General features: G+C 50.3%; 1 protein-coding gene across 4 annotated transcripts in view; it reads left to right on the top strand.

The window, feature by feature from the left end:
* TTK (TTK protein kinase) overlaps positions 1–21,037 on the top strand; it is an 894,856-nt gene that overhangs the window by 412,681 nt on the left and 461,138 nt on the right. For all 4 annotated transcript variants that reach the window (XM_078648117.1, XM_078648119.1, XM_078648116.1 and 1 more), the window contains exon 14: positions 7,396–7,488. In XM_078648117.1, the coding sequence (XP_078504243.1) occupies positions 7,396–7,488 (93 nt within the window). The remainder of the gene's footprint in view (positions 1–7,395; positions 7,489–21,037) is intronic.

The following is a 21,037-nucleotide window of genomic DNA, read 5'->3' on the forward strand; positions in this document are numbered from 1 at the left end:
CAGTGTGTCCAGAACCAACAGAGCATCTGAGAAAGAGTCCGGTTTGACTTTTTCAATCCCCAGTAAATTGAGATCTGAAAGAGACACGTTAGTATTAGATTCCTTACCTTAGAATATCCCCAGGCGTCAGACTGGATCCGGAAACTTTTGCGTAGCAGTACCCTTGCGCGTCGGTAGGCGTCGTCTGCGGCTCTGCGTCCGTCGTGGGCGCCGTGATGACGTCGTCGGAGTACTTAGACGCCGCCTCCGCGTGCTGACGTCAGTTCTTCTTTTTTCCGTGCCAGCAAGCGCAGATCTGGAAAAAGCAGTAACCCTAGTCAATTTTTGACTAGCTTTTTGATCGTTTTTTGATCATTTCTCGAAGTCTTTCGACTCCGATTGGTGCCGTAGGGATGCCCGGCTTTAAGCACTGCGAGGATTGCGACCGCACGATGTCTGTCACAGATCCTCACCACCTGTGTTTAACTTGTCTAGGCGTCGATCACGACGACAAGGCCTGCTCCGACTGCCGGGCCCTCTCTTCGAAAGCCAGGCGGGAGCGGTCCCGCAGGCGACTCGAACTCCGGCAGTCGGTCCCGCGCCGCGAGAGGTCTCGGTCCCACGGGAGGTCGAGGGACAGGTCGCAGTCTCGGAGCCACCACAGCTCCGAGAGTAGGCCGCACTCCTCCGGGTCGAAGTCGTCGTCAGGTAAGAAGCACAAGAAGTCCAAGAGGCGTCATCGCTCTGCGGACTCCCCCCGACGCTCGCGGGATGCGGCCGGGGGTTCGGGTGACACCGCCCACGCGGCTCCGTCGGAGTCGCGGGCGCCGTGTTCAGCTCCACACCCTCCGGTCCCTGGGCTCAACGCGATGCCGGAGGAGATCGAGCGCTTCCTCGTTGCCATGAGCGGACCCGTCTGGAGCCTCTAGCGGGTCGAGTGCTTCGGCCCCGACTCCGCCGGCGCCTTCGGGCCCGGCGCCGCAGGTTCCCGCTATCCCGACGCCGCCGGTGCCTTCGGGCCCGGCGCCGCAGGGTACAGCTGTCCCGGCGCCTTCGGGCCTGGCGCCGCGGGACGCCGCTAGACCTTCTTCGGGATCTGGATCGTCGTCGGTGGATCTTACGACCTCCCCGGCGTCGGACCATCAGGTGTCGCCTCCGGCGCCGTCCTCGGCGGCGCCGTCCCCGATGCCCCCTTCATTCCTGTTCCGACGTCGGGACGGCCCCGATGGGCGCCGCTCCAGACGTCGTTTGGGGGGTTTCACTTCTATGAGCAGGCCCCATTGGTTGAGAACCCTGAGTTTCAGGAGATGGGTGATGAAGGGGATTGGGAGGGGTCTGAGGACCCTCTGACCCGAGAGCGTCAGTCTCATGAGGACTGGGCAGAAGACCTTGGGGAGACCAGTGGCCTGGACACCTCTCCAGACACTGGTTTTGTCTCCCCTCCTACCGTGGTTTCAGAGGAGGGGGCAACCTACAGTGTGGTGTTGATGAGGGCTGCCAAGGCCTTGGGCCTTGAGCTCCCCGTCGCGGCCGTGAGGACTAATCTCCTCACTGAGGTCCTTAAACCGCAGTCAAGCTCGGCCGAGCCTCTGCTGCCCTTTAATGAGGCCTTGACCGACGTTCTTCTGGGCACTTGGTCCAAGCCCGCTACGGGTTCGCCCGTAGATAGGAATGTGGCCAGACGCCACCGCCCAGTCCCGGGCGACCCATGTTTCCTGTCCACCCACCCTACCCCCGAGAGCCTGGTCATCCAGGCCTCCAATTCCCAGACCACATTCCCGTCGGCCCCGCCGGCCCCGCCGGACAGGGAATCCAAGAGGTACGAGCAGTACGGCAAAAAGATCTTCTCGTCCCTTAGTCTGGGACTGCAGGCTTCCAACACCGCATGCCTCTTGGGCCGCTACACCCACTCTCTGTGGGATACGGTTGCGGAAGTGCTGCCAGAGTGTCCGTTGGAGGTACGGGCCAAACTCAGCCAAGCCCTTGTGGAGGGCCGGGATGCAGCCAAATATTCTATACGGTGTGGGCTGGATACCACCGACTCACTGGGTAGAGCGATGGCAACGACGGTGGCGGTCAGACGTCACGCCTGGTTGAGGTCCGCCAACTTTTCGGCCGATGTCCAGAACACCTTGATGGACATGCCGTTTGATGGCCGTCGCCTCTTTGGCGACAAGGCAGACCATGCGCTCGAGCGCTTTAAGGACTCCAGGGCTACGGCCAAGTACTTGGGCCTCTCGGCCCCGCGCCAGCAATCGGCTGCCTTTCATTCCTTTCGTGGCCACGGAAGGGGTGTACCCACACGTGCCGCCAGCCACGCTCCACAGGGTAATACCCAACGCGGTGGCGGCCGTGGGAACCGGCCTTCGGGGACAACGGCGAGGTCAGTTCACACCTTCCCCCGCAGCATCCGCCTCAAAACCCTCCTAGTACGTGCTATCAGGCCCATGTGACGCCAGTGGGGGGCAGGGTTCGCCATCACCACCTCCACTGGCGCACCGTCACTTCGGACAGGTGGGTGCTGCAGATCGTCCGAAGGGGCTACTCCCTCCCCTTCGAGGCGACTCCTCCAGCCATGCCACCCGCAGAACCACCGTGTATCGGGGGATCATTTGCGACTGCTGCAGGAGGAAGTTACGGCCCTCTTGGCCAAGGGGGCCATCGAGCACGTTCCTGGGCCAGAAGTAGGGTGTGGTTGCTACTCCCACTACTTTCTGGTACCCAAGAAGGGCAAAGGGGGCCTACGCCCTATCTTGGACCTAAGGAACGTCAACGGCTTCCTCCGGAAGGAGAAGTTCAAGATGCTGACACTGGCTCAGGTCCTAGCTGCCCTGGACCCAGGAGACTGGATGGTAGCGTTGGACATGCAGGACGCTTATTTCCACATCCCCGTCCTACCGGCCCACCGGCGCTACCTGCGGTTCACGGTTGGCCACGAGCACTTTCAGTATACCGTGCTCCCCTTCGGCCTTACCAGCGCCCCACGGGTGTTCACAAAGATGATGGCGGTGGTCGCAGCTCATCTGCGCAGGTTAGGGGTTTCAGTCTTCCCCTACCTCGACGACTGGTTGTTGAAGGCGGGCTCGCCCCAGACAGTCGTCAGCCACCTCCAGACTACGGCAGATATCCTGCACCGGCTGGGGTTCTCCATCAATGTGCCAAAGTCACACCTGTGCCCCTCTCAGAAGCTCCTTTTCATCGGAGCAGTTCTCGACTCGGCGCGGTTTCGGCTTTATCCACCCGAACAGCGGGTCCGGGATATTCAGGCTCTGATTCCCATCTTTCAGCCGTTACCCCGGGTCTCGGTCAGGTTGACGCTGCGGCTTCTGGGGCTGATGGCCTCCTGCATCCTGCTGGTGCATCACGCCAGGTGGCGGATGCGGGCTCTGCAGTGGGACCTGAAGTTTCAGTGGGCCCAGCATCAGGGCAACCTGTCCGACCACGTCCTGATCTCGGAGGGCACTACGAGACAGCTGCAGTGGTGGCTCACGGACCGAGATTGGGTCCGCGGCAGATCCCTCTCCCTTCCCCAACCGGAGCACGTAGTTGTGACGGATGCGTCCCTCCAGGGCTGGGGAGGCCACATGGGAGAGGTGGAGATCAGAGGCCTCTGGTCTCCGGCGGAGGCCCGGCTCCACATCAACCTGTTGGAGTTACGGGCGATTCGTCTAGCACTGACAGCATTCCTCCCCTCTGTCCGGGGGAGTGTAGTGCAGGTGTTCACGGACAACACCACCGCCATGTGGTACTGCAACAAACAGGGCGGGGTGGGGTCGTGGACCCTTTGCCAGGAGGCTCTGCGCCTCTGGCATTGGCTGGAACGCCGGGGTGTGACCCTGGTGGCTCAACACCTGGCAGGTTCTCTGAACGCCAGGGCGGACGAGCTCAGCCGTCGGTGCATGATGGATCACGAATGGCGTCTGAACTCGGACGTGGCGCAAGGCCTCTTTCAGCAGTGGGGAGAGCCTTGGTTAGATCTATTCGCCACTGAAGAGAACGCGCAATGTCATCAGTTCTGCGCGTTGGAATTTCCAAGGCGGCACTCGCTCGGAGACGCTTTTCGTCGCGAGTGGAGCTGCGGTCTACTGTACGCCTTTCCGCCTATACCACTTCTGCCCAGAGTGCTGAAGAAGATCAAGTGCGACCGGGCCCAAGTCATCCTTGTGGCTCCGGACTGGGCTCAAAGGTACTGGTATCCAGAGCTACTGTATGTCAGTCGATCCCCGGTTCGTCTGCCTCTTCAGGAGGACCTTCTGTCGCAGCAGCAGGGGACGGTCCTCCACCCGAACCTGTCCAGTCTCCACCTCCATGCTTGGAGATTGAGCGGCGACAGTTGAGGCCATTTGACTTGTCTCCTGAAGTCTGTAACGTCATTCTGGCAGCCAGGCGTCCCTCCACAAAGTCGGTATACGCCTGCAGGTGGATCAGATTTGTGGCATGGTGCACAGCAAAGGCTGTGGATCCTCTTGCTGCCTCTCTTTCTGAGGTTCTTCTCTTCCTTCTCCCTCTTGCCCAGCAGGGCTCTGCTCTGGGCACTATCAAGGGCTACCTTTCTGCCCTTTCAGCCTTTCTGAGGCTGCCTGATCAACCTTCTTTGTTCAAGTCCCCTATTGTAAATAGATTTCTAAAAGGCATCACACACACATTCCCTCCTGTTCGGTTTGTGATGCCTCAGTGGGACTTGAACCTGGTTCTTACGTTTCTGATGTGCGCTCCATTTGAGCCACTTCACAACTGTCCTCTCCGCCTTCTAACTCTGAAGACTGCTTTCCTGGTTGCTATCACCTCTGCCAGGAGAGTGAGTGAGCTCCAGGCCCTTTCTTGTACTCCACCTTTCCTTTCTGTCCATCCGGACAAAGTGGTGTTGTGTATTAAGCCATCTTTCCTGCCCAAGGTTGTCACGGCCTTCCACATCGGGCAGTCTATCACCTTGCCAACCTTCTTCCCGCCACCGCATCCCTCTAAAGAGGAAGAGCGGTTCCACCGTCTGGACCCAAAATGTGCGCTCTCATTTTACTTGGATCGCACACGCCAGTTCCGGGTGGATGACCAACTCTTTGTTGGTTACGTGGGCGCTAAGAAGGGGAAAGCGGTGCACAAGAGGACCATCTCCCGGTGGATCATCTTGTGTATCCAGGCATGCTACTCCTTGGCTAGAAAGGAGCCCCCTGTTGGATTACGGGCTCATTCCACCCGAGCCACGGCGATTACAACTGCCCTGGGCCGGGGGGTGCCCTTACAAGACATCTGTCAGGCAGCTACGTGGGCATCACTGCACACGTTTGCAAGACACTACTGCCAGGACAGCCAAGTCCGGAGGGATGGCTTCTTTGGCCGTTCTGTCCTCCAGGACTTTCTGGTGTGATTATTGGTTCGCAGACCCACCACCGGGGTTGGTATTGCTGGGGTATCTATTCTAAGGTAAGGAATCTAATACTAACGTGTCTCTTTCAGATGCACAAGTTACTACTTGTGTAACGATATATCTGTAAGAGACATTGGTTAGTATTAGATTCCTTACCGACCCACACATCCTCCCCGTTCTGCAAACCAATATCTACGGTTAGGGTTACCCCCTTTCAGGGCCCTAGTTTCAATGGCACCAGTGTTGGTTTTTAACATGGCTCTGCGTTTCTGGCGCGGAAAAGCTGTGTCTAAGAACTGACGTCAGCACGCGGAGGCAGCGTCTAAGTACTCTGACGACGTCATCACGGCGCCGACGACGGACGCGGAGCCGCAGACGACGCCTACCGACTCGCAAGGGTACTGCTACGCAAAAGTTTCCGGATCCAGTCTGACGCCTGGGATATTCTAAGGTAAGGAATCTAACACTAACCAATGTTTCTTAAGGATATATCGTTACACAAGTAGTAACTTGTGCGTCTGCTGTAGTCTAGAGGTGGGAGAACACTGCCTGCGGCAAGACCACTTTCAAGAGCCTATTGTTAAGGTTTGAGAAGACTGGAACCCCTGGCCTTTGCAGTTGTGCTGCAACCACAGCCATCACCTTGGTGAACACCTGAGGGGCTTTGGTAAGGCCAAATGGGAGTACAGCAAACAAAGTGTTGTTGACCCACCAAGAGCCACAGGTAGCCCCTGTAGGCAGGCAGGACTGGTATGTGGAAGTATGGTCCTGCAAGTCCAATGCTACCGTCCAATCTTCAGGATCCAGGGCAGACATTACTTGAGCCAATGTGAGCATTTTTAACTTTTCAGGAAAAAGTTAAGAGGGCACGGGTCTAGGATGCAGCAAAGTCTTCCATCCTTCTTTGGCCACTGAAAGTAACAGGAATAGCAACAAGAACATACTTCCGATGCTGACACCCTCTCGTGGCTCCCTTGGGCTGGAAAATTAACACTTCCCCTATCTGCCAGTTGTGAGTGGGAGGCATGGGTTGAGGGGTGTCCAGAAAGAGGATGGAGGAGCCCCTTTGGGCTAACATTAAAACCCACTTTCTGAGATGTACTCGACCGTCAGTAATGCAATTGATGGCGTGTCCTACCCCCACTGGATGCCCATAGTGGTATGAGGGCAAACTAAAGGGGTTTGGAGCCTGAGGCTTCAGGGAGAGTGGTGGACTGTGGTGACTTCTGGCTAGTGGTCCCACATGGTTTGTGGGAAGTGTATCCTCAACCATGAAAAGGCCTTTGTGGCTGGGCGGAAATGAACACGGTTGGAAGTCCCTTCCGTAGCCACGTAAGGGGCGGAAGGTGGGCCGTGGTCTAGCAAGGTCCTGGTGCAGCTCTGCTATTCTTAAGCTCTCCAACGCCGATTCCACCTTCTCACCAAAACAGGCGACTACCATCAAATGGCAAGTCCATGAGCGAGGCTTATATGGCCCCAGAGAAGTCAGTGGTTCTCAGCCCGGTGTGACCCCTAAAGACTACTGACCATGAAATTGCTCTGCCCAGCGAGTCTGCTGTGTCCAGTCCACACCTGGTGGTAAACTATGCTGTATCTTTCCCATCAGCAATAGACTGAGAGAGTGTGACCTGGGCCTCCTCTGAGACCATAGGCAGCGCTTGAACATCCATATCCCAGATCATATGAATGCATCGGGCCAAGAGGAAGGCGTTGTTCAGCGAAATGCTTGGCCGATGGAACAGAACATACTTTTTCTGAAGGTGTCTAGCCTCTTGGATTACCTTTAATGCCTTTAGTTAGTGGCTGTCTAGGCACATTCTGAAGAGATGTCCAGTTTTTTTTTCAAGCCTGCTTTTTCACTAGTGTGAGGTGTCCATCTTCATAATACAAACAACATAGTTGTCGTCTGAACACAGCACACAGATGGTCAGACCTCAGATTGCAAAAATCAATACTTTTTATTTACTGCTTTCTTAAGAAGATATATATTGTACTGAATTAATTATAGAGTGAAAGCATTTTCAAATTATGAATCCCTTTTTCTATTTTAGGTTACTACTCCTCACATTGCAAATGATTGCACTGTCATTAAAGGAAGAATATATACAATTTTGAGGCAAATCGGCACAGGTGGATCCAGTAAGGTGAGAGTGTGGCTTTGTTCGTTTGCTTAAACTAATGGATGCCTTGTGCGGCTCTGCCCCCAATCAAATGTATATCACGGTTTAAACTGAAAGCAATTACGTATTATCAAGATGTACATTTTTCCAATTTGATCTTTAATATGTGAAAAATATATAAATGTACTCTAAATTCTAGCTTTTCCATCACTTGTTCTCATGGAGTTGCACATTGGTTCAGAAATTCTTTTTTTGCTTTTGATATTCACCCATGTACCTACAGAAGAAATGCATATTCTCACACTTCTTTAGTTTTCATAATTATTTTTATGGTATTCTGGAACCCTTCAACGTGTTCCCTCCACCTTTGAGTACCATAAATTGGATTAGAATAGCATTTGATATATACATATGATAGTCATCTAGCTGCAGATTCCTAAGCTTAGAATTCTCCCCAGGCGCCAGAAAGGATGCTGACATTTTTGTACAGCAGTACCTCTGCACAGAGGTCTTCAAGCAACTCCATAGCTACGCCAACTTCTGAATGTGACGTCGACAGAGTCCATATAAGCCCTCTGTTGACAGGCTGACGTCAGTTTCTTCTTTTCTGCGCTTACATCGCTGATCCTATCAGCGGTTCCTTAAGGCTGTTTTTCAGCCCACCTAAATGATTTTGTCGAGTGGAACAGTGTGCTTTGCGTTCAAGCCTTGTGGGTTCTGTTTACGACAGATGACTGCCACGGACCCTTACTCTATTTGTGCGTGGTGCTTAGCTGAGCACCATGACTCTGAGGAGTGCTACTAATGTCAACTGCTTCAAGTTGAAGCAGCTGAAGGACCGTTGCATGACGCTTCTAGCGGTGCCGTTGAAGCAGTCTTCCAAGACATCCCATCAGCCTCTGTCCCCTTTGCGCTCCAAGGACCGGCCACAGGTCTGATCCAGGAGCCGTTTCCATGGGCTTCACTCTCCACCGACGTCCAAAGGTAAAATAAGCAGGCATTAGAAGTTGCGGCTCTATGGACTTTGCCGCAGAAGGCCTGCTCCTGATCTTCGGCTGAAGACCCGGTCCAGGAGTCTAGCCGGTGCCTTCTAGCCTACCTGGGTGCCGGCCGACTCCGACCCAAATGACAAAATATTACAACCATCTCCATCGTTTCTTTGGGTCTTTACCTCCTCCTGGAGCGACCTCTGGCCCCAAGGAGTTGCACAAGACTATGTCTGTGTCCACGTCTGTGGCGCCAGTCCGGCTCCCGGATTCAAAATCCGCTTTGATGCCAGTGCACAGCCCTTCTGGGTCTGGTCTCCGGCAACGGCATTGAGGTCTGGCCTGCTGACTTCAGTGACAGCGCTGCTCGACCCTCCACCTTCTTTCCACTCAGATGCTAAGACATCACCTAGTCGGTGTGGGTGAACCCGCCCGTTACTGAAATTAATCCTTGTGTTTTTTGTACTGAGGAACATGATGGGGTATTGGAGGGAGTTTGGAGTTTTTCCAGCCTATTTTGGACATGATTCAAACTCCTATGGAGTCTAGTTGGTTGCTTGACATAGGAGAAGCTAGTGGTTTTGAGTATTCCCCAGTCACCACCTAGTTTGGCTTTAGAGATGGGCTCTTCTCCTTCAAATATGCTCAGACAAGTTTCTGCCATTCTGGATGTAACGCTTCCCTCTGTGGAATTGGCAACCGATCCGTTACTTGGCCCCCGGAGATCCAACATGTCTCCTATGGCATCTGACACTTCATAGTTTTGTGGTTCAGGCTTCCTTGGCTGCCCAAAATATTGATCCATTCCCTGCTGTCCCCCCAGAAAGAAAGGCCAAGAAATTACATACCTGTTGCAGGCATATTTTCGCATCCACTAGTTCTGCACTGCGGTCTATCACTACTTCTTGTGTTCTTGGATACTTCTCCCATGCATTATGGGATTTGTTGGAGAGCCTGCTGCCCTCCCTTCCGGAATGGACACAGAACATTCTTGTCCCGTTGGGACGGGCAACAGCGGCTAAACTGATTATTCGTTGTGGTATGGACACCAATGATTCTGTAGGTCGGGCTAAGGCCTCTTCAGTAGCACTCCGCAGTTGTGCCTGGTTGCTCACCACTGGGTTTTCAGAGGTGGTTCAGGCCACTTTGATTGATATGCCGTTTGGTGGTGCCTGTCTATTAGGCACCCATGCTGACTCTGCTCTCTGGAGATTTAGGGATAGTCCGGGTGGAGCAGATTATTTACTCTGCTGACTGCTTTTTTAGTTCTCTTGTAATAGTTTATTTGGGAACCTCTCATTTGCATATGAGCAATTCACAGGGCGATGCCCCTTGGCTACTTCTTTCTGACTTCCCTTTCCAGGGTGCTACCCGGTGAGGTATTCCTGCTTGGTACAGGCACTTTGTTCTTTTTATTTTGTCAGTGTCAGATTAAGTTTCCAGTGATCTGGTAGTTTCGTATGTCATGTAATGGTTTTATCAATTTAGGGTAAACTCCTTTGTTTATTACTAACAGTTCTCACAATGCGATCATCCATCTTCTTAGATTTGGGTGTATTATGAATTGGCTATTACCTGTGGGTTTATGTCCAGGCAAATCTTTTATTGTGCTCCTTTAAGGTGCCTTAATATTCAACATTTAGGGGCTATTTTTGTGCCTGTATCCCATTCTATGATTGGTTGCACTTCTTTCTGGAAGATGCTCTTTTTACCTCTATACCAGGGTATAATAAGGACTGCCAGATTACTGCCCTTCTACTTCCTGTGGTTTAGAAGTTTTCTGCTTCTAAATGACAATCTCTTCTCTGAACCATTTTAGCTCTTCTTTAACTTGTATCTTTTTTGTTTTGTTTTATATAACCCAAACTAGACCCGAAAGTATCAGCGCGCTTTACATGAGCACCAGCTGCGTTGCAGACTGACACATTCATTTTTTGCGAGGCACGGGGAAATTAAGTGATTTGCCCAGAATGACAGGATGTTGAGCATCCCTTCTTATCAGTGGATTGGCTTTTTGTTGTTTAGTTTTGTTCATGTGGGAATATTGACCTCCTATTGCAGTCAAGTAGGGAAATTGGCTTGGTATACATGCTTTGCATGTCAATGGCCAGTTTTGTTCTCTGGCATCTCCACTCATTAAATATAACATTTTTCGTCTTATTCTCAGTCAGTTTATGATCTGTCTTTTTGTTAAAAAACCGAATGATATCATTTTCTGAGATTTCCAATATTGTTTTTTCCTGCACCTTGTCCTCTTTAGGCCAAGCGATATGCTTATTTTCTTGATTTCTTTTCCTGTGGTCTCATGCAGGATTATAGTCTTTGCAGCCTCAGTTGTGGCTCTTGGCTGGCTGGTATTGTTTTTAATGCTGCACCATATGTGTTTTTTGTTAGGGGCTATTGTCTCTCTTTCTCTTAACCAATTATTTTGGACCTCTATTCCTGATTATTCACTTCCAGGATACTTGACCTTCTTGAACATCAGCCTGGTGGTGGCTCCTGTCTGTAATTGGGATGTTTAAAACCACATGACTGTATGTATGTACATATATGTATTTGGGAGTGCTATATACACATGTTCCACTTTATATATGCTTTTGTATCTTTTTCACACATATATGATTATCAATCTTGTGAACATTGCATTTTGAGAGCTAGTGTGCGTATATCTTGTGTAGATATTCGCTGTCTTTCTGTTTGTTCTAGTGGTCCATTTTACTCACTATTTTTAACTCCCAAATTTCTGGTACATGCATTCATCCATGCTTACTTCGGTGTGGATGGGTGTTCTGGGTCTCCTTTCTCTGTTTTCTCGGAATAGGTTTCCCTAGAATACCATTCTGCTGGCAAAAGGGCTATAGCTCGGTGACATTTGCTTTTGCTGCTGGGCATCAAGATTCCAACTGTCTATAGGTCATCATATTTGAAATTATAAGATGTCTTTTATAACTTTCACTGTAGTCCTTTGACACAGTGTTGTGTCATTGCCATAATCACGTTTTTCTCTGTCTTCCGATGTTTTTTCTTCCATTTGTTCTCAGTGGTTCTTGCCCCAGTGGTTATGAGAGCTATTGTTCCTTCTCATGTAACTTCCCATACAAGTCTGGTCTTCTATTTTAATTTAGTCCGGCTCTATCATATAAACAAGTTACTTACCTTCCGTAATGCCTTATTTAGAAGAGACGTAGTCTAGCCACAGATTCCTTAACGCTCGCCCATCCTCCCCGCTCTATGAACGGATTGTGGTATTACGGTCTTACCTTCAAAGACCCTGGTTTCTCTCCCCATTGGTCACTGTCCTCATTCTGTTTGCTTTATGGTCTGGTTTGGCCTTCCAAACAAGCCCTCTGTCTGGATATTACTATGCCTTTCTTTAAGACTTTGTAACTATTGCTTACAAACATATTTTACCCTTTTTTTGGCACACTGTTTACACAGCCAGTTCTATGGTGGACCCATGTGTTGGTGTGAACTCTGGTTACAGAAGAAACCGATGTCATGGTGTCGGAGGGTACCTTATATGGGCTCCAGTGAAGTCACTAACGTGGTCAACATCGATACGGAGTTGCGCGACGCCACCTACCAATGCGCAAAGGTGCTACTGTTTAAAAACTTCTGTGTCTAATCTGTCTCTACCAGATAATGCGTTACTGGAGGTAAGCAACTTGTTCGTCATCCCCAATCCAACTTTTGCGGCCACAGAAGGGGCTTCCAGCCGCGCTTGTACCTGCCCAGCCACTATGACGATCAAGCTTTACAGCCTCTGTGTGGTTGATGAAGCGCTACCCACAGATCTTGTGGGTCGGGCAGCCAAAGGTCGAGCCAGAACCAACCCCCCGCTAGCAGCCACTGCCTCCCAAGTCCTTATGGTCTACCCCCTTATCACGGACACCCAGTAGGCAGGATCGTCCTTCACCTGCACCACGGGCAGTCTATCACATCGGACCAATTGGTTGTGTAGATTGTCCGAGAGGCTGCTCCTTCCCCTTTGAGGATACCCCTCCACCCATGCCACCTACGTGCAACAGGCAGATGGAGGAACATCTTTCTCTGCGCTGTCTGAAATGACAGCTCTCTTGCCCAATGGGGCCAGAGAGAGGATGCAGACACCAGAAGTAGGTCGTGGTTGCTGTTCCTGCTAATTTCTGGTGCCTAGAAGGAAGAAGGCCATCTTCTTATCCTAAACCTGCTTCCTTTCAATTTCTTTCGCAAGAAGTTCAAAATGCTCACACTCACTCAAGGTTCGTCTGCCCTGGACCTTGGAGACTGGATGGTAGTGTTAAACTTACAGAGCTCATATTTCCACATTCCTGTCCTGCTTGGCCAGAGGCATTACCTGCCGCAAGCACTTTCAGATCGCTCTGCTTCCGTTTTGGCCTAACTAGCGCCCCTCGGGTGTTCACCAGGGTCATGCAGCAGTTGCATCTCACCTGTGGAATTCAGGGGTGCCAGCCTTACCCTATCTCAATGACTGTTTGTTGAAGGCAGGCTCACCCCAGGCTGTCGTCTCCCATCTCTAGACTACGGCGGTCCTCCTGCTTTAGCTGGGGTTCACTATCAATGTGCCGAAGTCACACCTGACTTTCTCTTAGTCGCTCCCTTTCATCGGAGCTGTTCTGGACATGGTTCAGTTTTGGGCCTATTCTCCAGAGCGACGGGTCTAGGTTATTCGGAATATGATAACAATCTTTCAGCCTCTATCCTGGATTTTGATGAGACTGTCTCTGATGCTGCTGGGCCTCATGGCCTCCTGAATCCTAATTCTGACACATGCCTTTAGGCATGTGTGGATTCTGCAGTTGTACCTGAAGTTTCAGTGGGAGCAGCATCCGGGAAAACTCTCAGACATGTTAAAGACCTCGGAGGAAACTGCATGAGATGTGCAGTGGTGGTTAACGTTTGGGTCGGTGGCAAACCCCTCTCCCAACCAGATCGAACGGTAGTGACAGATGCGTGTCTCTTGGGATGGGACGGCCATCTGGGAGAAGGAGAGATCAAAGGTCTCTGTTCTCCAGCGGAATCTGGACTCCACATCAACCTTTTCAAGCACTGGGCGATCCGGTTGGCATTAAAAGCCTTTCTACCCGCCATCAAGAGGAGGCTAGTGCAAGTGTTCACGGACAACACCCCCACCATGTGGTACTGCAACAAACCGGGCGCGGTGGGGTTGTGGACCCTTTGTCAAGAGGCCCTGCATCTCTCGACATGGCTGGAACCTGTTGACTCAACACCTGATGGGCTCTCTGAACGCCAGGGCAGATGAACTCCGCCACAAATGCCTAGCGGATCACAAATGGTGTCTCCATTCGGAGGTGGTGCAAGGGATTTCAGCAGTGGGTAGAGCCTTGGTTCGATCTTTGTGCCCCCGAGAATATGCAGTGTCAGCAGTTCTGTGCGCTGTAGTTTCCAAGGCGGCTTTCACTTTGAGATTCTTCATCTCGATTAGAGCTCAAGTCTCCTGTATGCCGTTCTGCCCATTACACTCCTGACCAGAATTCTCAAGATCAGGAACAACCGGGCCCAAATCATCCCTGTGGTTACGGACTGGGCTGAAAGTTTGGTACCCCGATCTGTTGAGCATGGCCATTGGTCCTTTGATCAGGCAGCCCCTTGAGGAAGATCTTCTGTTGCAGCAGGGGAGGGTTCAGCACCTGAACCTATCAACATGCCGCCTTCTTGCATGAGTAGCAATAGTTGACCATCCGTCCGAAGTCTGCAATGTTATAACGGCAGCCAGGTGTCCCTCCACCAAAATGGTAAAAGCTTGTTGTTGTGGAAAATTTGTGTCCTGGTGTGCAGAAAGGCAGGTTGGCCACCTTTCTGCTCCTCTTTCTCAGATTCATCTGTGTATTCTTTCCCTTGCCCAGTAGGGCTTTGCTCTGGGGCACCTTAAAGGTTATCTTTCTGCTATTTCAACCTTTATGACGTTGCCTTACCAGCCATCCCTCTTCAAATCCCCTACTGTACATAGGTTCTTGAAATGTTTTCAACATAGGTTTACCTCCATCTCCCTTTATCATGCCTAGGTGGACCTTAATCTCTTCCTGATGTTCCTATGAGCCCTTGCACAACTGTCCTTTCAGGCTCCTTACCATCATGACTGCTTTCCTGGTGGCAATAAGATCTTCCCACAGGGCCCAGAGAGCTTTGTCCCCCAAGCCCTCCATACCTGAACCTCTACCATTGACAAGCTGGTTCTACGAACTAGAGTTTCCTTTCTGCCAAAAGTCTTCACTCTTTCATGTAGGCCAATCCATCACTCTGCCTACTTTTTATGCTCTGTCAATTCCTCTTAGGAAGAGGGACGACTTCACCGCCTGGACCTCAAAAAAGCATTGTTGTTCTACCTTGACCGCACAAAAGAGTTCCAGGTGGACGACCAACTCTTCATGGGATATGTCAGAGTAAAGAAGGGAAAGGCTGTGCAGAAGCAGACCATCTCCAGAAGAATCTTGCTCTGCATTAAAATCGGCTACCCATTGGGAAAGAAGCAACCCCTTGAGGGTTTGCCTGCTCATTCCACCAGAACCAAGGATGCGACACCTGTGTCAGGACGCGGAGTCCCGGTTCTGCTCCTAAAAGTCTATCAAATGGTACTTCCCTTCGGTAGCGCCTTATATGGTAGAGACTCTATCTAGCTGCATATTCCTTACTGACTCACCCATCCTCCCCAATATGTGAGCGGATTTCTAGGGACCGGGCTTTTCCCTTTCCAGGCCCTAGTTTTCCACACCAGTGGTCCGTGTTCTTCGCAGCTTCGAGCTCCTTGCTTGGAAAGTCACGAAAAGTAACTGACTTCAGCACGCTAGGGTGGCTATGTAGCCACCACATGCGTCACTTTGAGCATGGACGACTCCATGCTGAGCCGATCAACCCTCACCTACTGCCGCGCAGGGTATACTGCTCAAGAAAAGTTCCCGATCCAGTCTGACAACTGAGGATAGTTCTAAGGTAAGGCATCTGCAGCTAGATGGAGTCTTTACCAGATAAGGTGTTACCAAAGATAAGTAACTTGTCCTTTTTTCTTAGACATATCTATTGGACTCTGAGTAATAAATCGTGTTGAGTTGTATGCAGATGGTATTCCTTTGTGTCTCTTGGTTTCAGAAATATCTCCTGCTGCAGGTTCCTATGGATGCTTGCAGTCCCTCAACACAAACTGCAGATACACCCATATAATCTCATTAAAACATTCTCTGGTGTCTAATGTGGGACTCTGCTCAGATCCATGGAAAACCTGCAAAAACCTAGAGGAACACTGATTTGGGTTAATCCTTGAATGAATATGTACCTTTGAAATCTTATGACCTGTAGATATTAAAATGTTATGGTGGTATATTTTCCACACAACCCAGGTGTGGTTTCTGTGACCAAAAGGAAGAACCCGTAAACCTGTATTTTGGTTGCAGCTGCTTTCTAGATTTACAAAATGCACTTCACCTAGTTAATTATCTGTTGGAACATTGAATTATAGACAACTCATAATTGTCTGGTACCCCCAAACTCAGGAGGCCCGAAGAAAGTTGGGGGTGAAAGTTTTTGCACAGACATTCTCATATACGAGGGAGCCTTGAGGGAATAGCCATATTTCTGAAAATAGTAGATTCCTTACCTTAGAATACTTTCCAGGCATCAGAGTGGATCTGGAAATTCTTATGCAGTATCTCAGCATGCCAGAAAGTGGTGCCAACGTTATAGCGTCTATGTAGTCTGTGCCAGATGTGACATGGCTGGTGCCTATATAGGCGCCAACATAGCCTGCTCACATCAATTTCTTCACCTCTACACCAACACTCACGGATCCGAAGACCTTCCTCGGTCTTTTTTTTTACCACACTTTCTCAACTTTTGGCAAGCACTTTATCCAGTATTGGGATATCTTTCATAGATTCACATGCCTGAATCATTCCCCGTACCCGAGGCAGGAGTCCCACGGTAATAATATATACAAAAGCAGTGCCTTGGAATTTTTTTTGTAGTAGGCTGACAAGACTATAGGCCACCAAAGGCCCAAAACTTAGCAGCCTATCTACCTCATTATATGAAAATAACTGAAAGCAGTTCCAACCAATCAGCTGTCAGCAACCTCTAGAACCTTCCCAGCAGAGGCAGTTCTCCTCAGATTTTCACCGCACGTCGTGTGGAAGGGAGCCAACCTGAGTGCCTACTCAGTTTTCTACTTTTCTCTTCAGAATGTCTGAGAAGAAAGCCCTTTTCAAGGCCTGCAAGACCTGTGATAAAAAGAGGGTCCATGTAGAAGATCAGCACAAAGACTGCATCTACTGCCTGCATCCCACTCACATTGTGAAGGATTGCAGGATTTGCCGCACCTTCCCTGCCAAGACCATCAGGGACAGGGAGGCAAGGGTTCTTCTATGGCTCAAATCATCTTCTAAAGATGATGAGGACAGAGCTTCTACTTCCAGCAAAAGAGCCAGATCCAGAGATAGCTCTTCTCCTGAGAGGAAAAAACATCGCAAATCCTCTCATAGAGCTTCAGAACCCACAAGGAGGTCATAGTCTCCTCCTCTTGGATCTCCATCTTCTCCACCCTCAGGATCTTAAACTAAAACTGTGAGTAAAGCCCAGGCAAAAACTGTTTCTCTGATGTCAACTCAAACAGTATCTGTGACTTCTACCACCTCAAGCTCTTTTGCTTCGGTTTCTACTTCTTCTATCACCTCACCTATTGTGTCAACCAAGGTTTCCTCAAAGAAATCTTCTGGGGCTAAGGGCATTTCTTCAATTTCCTCAAAATCATCGTCGACGACTATGCCATCGACGACGATACCATCGTTGCCGAAGTCCTCGTCGACGAAAGCCCCATCGACGTCGAAGTCATCGTTGACGAAGAGCCCGTAGACGAAGATCTCTCCGACGAAGAGCCCGTCGACGAAGAGCCCGTCAACGACTGAATCATCAAAAAGGAGCCCGTCGACGACGAATCCATCAACGACAGCCCCGTCGACGGCGGTCCCGTCGACAGTACCACAGTCGACGACGAGTCCGTCGACGACGAGCTCGTCTACGGCAATTCCGTCAATGAGCCAGCCGCCTCCAGCGCATCTTATCAAGACGCCTAAATCAATGAGGAGTCCAGTTATTACCAAGACGCCACCTGCAAGAGCCTGGCCTACTCTACCACAAGTGTCTCATGCCTCACCTGTGGCATACACTCACTTTCAGTTGAAGACCTATTATAGGCAAGACTATTCTAATATTTACCCGCCACTACCATCGCACATTTTGGAAACATATGTAGAGGAGGAGGAATCCTATGAGGATGATTGAGACGAAGAAGGTCCCTTTGGAATTGCACGCCATCCATCAGAATTACGAATAAAATGTAAGGAAGAGGATGAAGAAGAGGATATGCAGGAGCATTTCTATCAGGAGAATTTGTCTACACCTTTCTATAGACAACCATACAGAGCTCCACGTTCGGAGGAGACAAGTCATCTCCCTCCTTCTTTAGTTCAGGACTTACAGGCCATGTTGGCAGACTATCGCCAACGGTTCCCGCCTACACCGTCCATGCCAGCTGTGCCTTCGGTACCAGCAGACGTACCCATGCCTCCAACACCGGAGGCTCCAGTGTCGCCAAGACACACTGTGGACCCCACACCACAAGAGGATCAGGATACTTCCTCTTCAGATGAAGGTGGAAGGCGAGCTGCCTAATGACAACACACCTGCAGATCTGTGGGATGAATACATAATCCCCATGCCTTCACCTCATTTGCCGCAACCCTCGGATTCTCCACCGGAGGACATTGGCGGCTTTCACAATGTCATGCAAAGGGCTGCTACAAGATTTGAACTGCCAGTTACTACTGAGCAGTCGGACTGCTTTTTACACGACTTCAAAGAGGGGTATAGGAAGATCACCAGGGCTATACCCTTTATAGATTTCATATGGAAGGAAGGTCTTAAGATTATGAAGACGCCCGCTTCTATCCCTGCAGTCCTTCCTTGTATTGAGAAAAAGTATAGAGCACTGCCAGAAACTCCATCTTGTCTGTTGGGCCATCCACGTCCGGACTCTGTAATATCTCAAGTTGCCCTATAGAGATCCAAAAACCCATCCACTCCAATCTCAACACCACCGGACAAAGACGGCAGGAGATTGGACCTTATAGGAAAAAAGTTCTCCACCAATGCTGCTGCTTCCATTAAAGCAGTGAATTCCCTGGCAATCCTTGCCCGCTATGACCGACAGATGTGGTCGGATCTGTCAGAATTCATAGATTTGATACCGGAAGATCGTCAGCAGGAAGCACGTAAAATAGTCCTGGAAGGAGAGAGGGTGGCATCAGAAATAATAGATTGCGCCCTAGACATCGCAAACACTAACTTTAGACAGTTAACAGGTGCTGCATCCTCAGACGACAGGGCTGGCTCAGAGCAACCTCCTTCAGACCGGAAGTGCAAACAAAGATCCTTGATATGTCTTACGATGGGGATTCACTCTTCGGTAAGCACATAGATGACGCCTTACTTACCATCAAGACTGATACCGACACCGCAAAATCACTTGGTACCCTGCAATATAAGAGAGGCTCTTTTAGAGGGGCAAGGGGTCGTGGTTTTTCTTCTAGGGGAAATTACCACAACCAACAGAACAGGCAATACCAATCTCAGTACAAACAGCCGTATTACCAGTCTTCATACAGGCAATCTACCTCCATCAATTTCTCTCGTCAGGGAGGAAGACGAAGATCAAATAATCAAGGACGAGATTCTAACAAACGTCAATGAGCTATGCCCGACGCAAGTCCAACATCCTCCCCTCCCTGTGGGCGCAAAGATCTCCGCCTTTTACCAACAATGGCGGAACATTACATCGGATCAGTGGGTCCTCGACCTAGTGGAAAAAGGACACACTCTGGAGTTCTTAAAGAAACCGCCTATAACCCCGCCCAAGGGTCCCCCTCCCCTTGTCTTCACTTACTGTTCAAAGAAGCCTTAAACATGTTTCACAAGAATGCGATAGAGAAGGTTCCCATCTCGCAAAAAGGAAAAGGATTTTACTCTCGCTTCTTCCTCATAAAGAAGAAGTCGGGAGAGTGGCACCCGATTTTGGATTTGCGCAAACTCAACAAATTCTTGAAGAAACAAAGTTTTCGCATGGTGACGTTGGCAGATGTGCTCAATTGTCTCAACAAAGGGGATTCTATGGCTTCTCTGGACTTGGAAGACGCTTACTTCCATATCCCTAAACACCCCAAACATCGCAAATACCTGCGGTTCACAGTGGCTGGCGTCCACTTTCAATTCAAGGTGCTCCCATTCGGGCTGAACTCGGCACCAAGAATATTTACAAAATGTTTAGCCCCAGTTTCTGCAGCACTGAGGTCGCAGGGAATACAAGTCTTCCCATACCTCGACGACTGGCTGCTCAGAGGACCATCAAAACCGGCTACAAGACAAGCGGTCAAAAGCGCCCTCCGTCTATTCTCAAACCTAGGGCTCACTCAATGCAAAGAAATCACAACTGCAACCCCTTCAAGTGTTAACCTTTCTGGGAGCTTCACTGGACACCCAACAGTGCAAGGCGTTCTTGTCTCAGGAACGGCAGAACAAACTTCAAAAACTAGCAAGACTAATCTCAACAAAAAAGTCACTTTCTGTCTGAACATATGCGTCTGTCCTAGGGATGTGCTCTTCAGCGATCAGTCTAGTCCCATTGGCAAGAATCAGGATGAGGCCGCTGCAAGAAGAATTGCACCGACAATGGCAACAAATAGGAGGGTCTTTCGACGATCACATAAAGGTGACATCCAGAATGAGGCAAGCTCTTCAATGGTGGTCAAAAGAAAACAATCTGTCACCGGGCCTCACGTTTCTCCAAACCCTTCCGGAGTTCATCCTGACCATGGACGCATCTATGGAAGGATGGGGAGGTCATCTCCAGGACCTCCAAATTCAAGGGCGATGGTCTCCCCAATATCGGCAGAGACACATCAACAGTCTAGAGTTAAGAGCCATTTTCCTGTCTCTACAGGCGTACCTGCCGAGAATGACAAATTCCTCAGTGCTGGTGCGTACGGACAATACCACCAGCATGTTGTACATCAACAAGCAAGGGGGGACGAGATCTCTCTCCCTCTCGCAGAAGTCTGAAGAGATGTGGGAGTGGGTTATACAACACTGCATAACCCTCAGAGCGGAGCATGTAAAAGGGGTTCAAAACTCTCTAGCCGACAACCTCAGCAGATCTCTCACAGGTTGCCACGAATGGGAACTGGAACAGGATCAGGTGAACAGGATCTTTCGGAGATGGGGAACGCCAACTCTAGATCTGTTTGCGACTCAACAGAACAGCAAATGCCTTTACTACGCCAGCAGATTTCCTCAACGGGTGTCAAGAGGAAATGCCCTGTCCATGAGATGGTCAGGAATCTATGTATACGCTTTTCCCCCCCGATTCCTTTAATACCGAGGATACTGCAAAAGATGAAGAGGGAACATTGCACTCTTCTCCTCATTGCTCCTCGCTGGCCGATGCAGTACTGGTTCCAAGACTGCTCCTGCTATCTCAGCAGCCTCCAATTCGTCTCAAACCGACAATTTCAATGTTGACAAGG

The sequence above is a fragment of the Lissotriton helveticus genome, chromosome 6, assembly GCF_964261635.1.
Source record: "Lissotriton helveticus chromosome 6, aLisHel1.1, whole genome shotgun sequence".
Taxonomy (NCBI): Eukaryota; Metazoa; Chordata; class Amphibia; order Caudata; family Salamandridae; genus Lissotriton; species Lissotriton helveticus.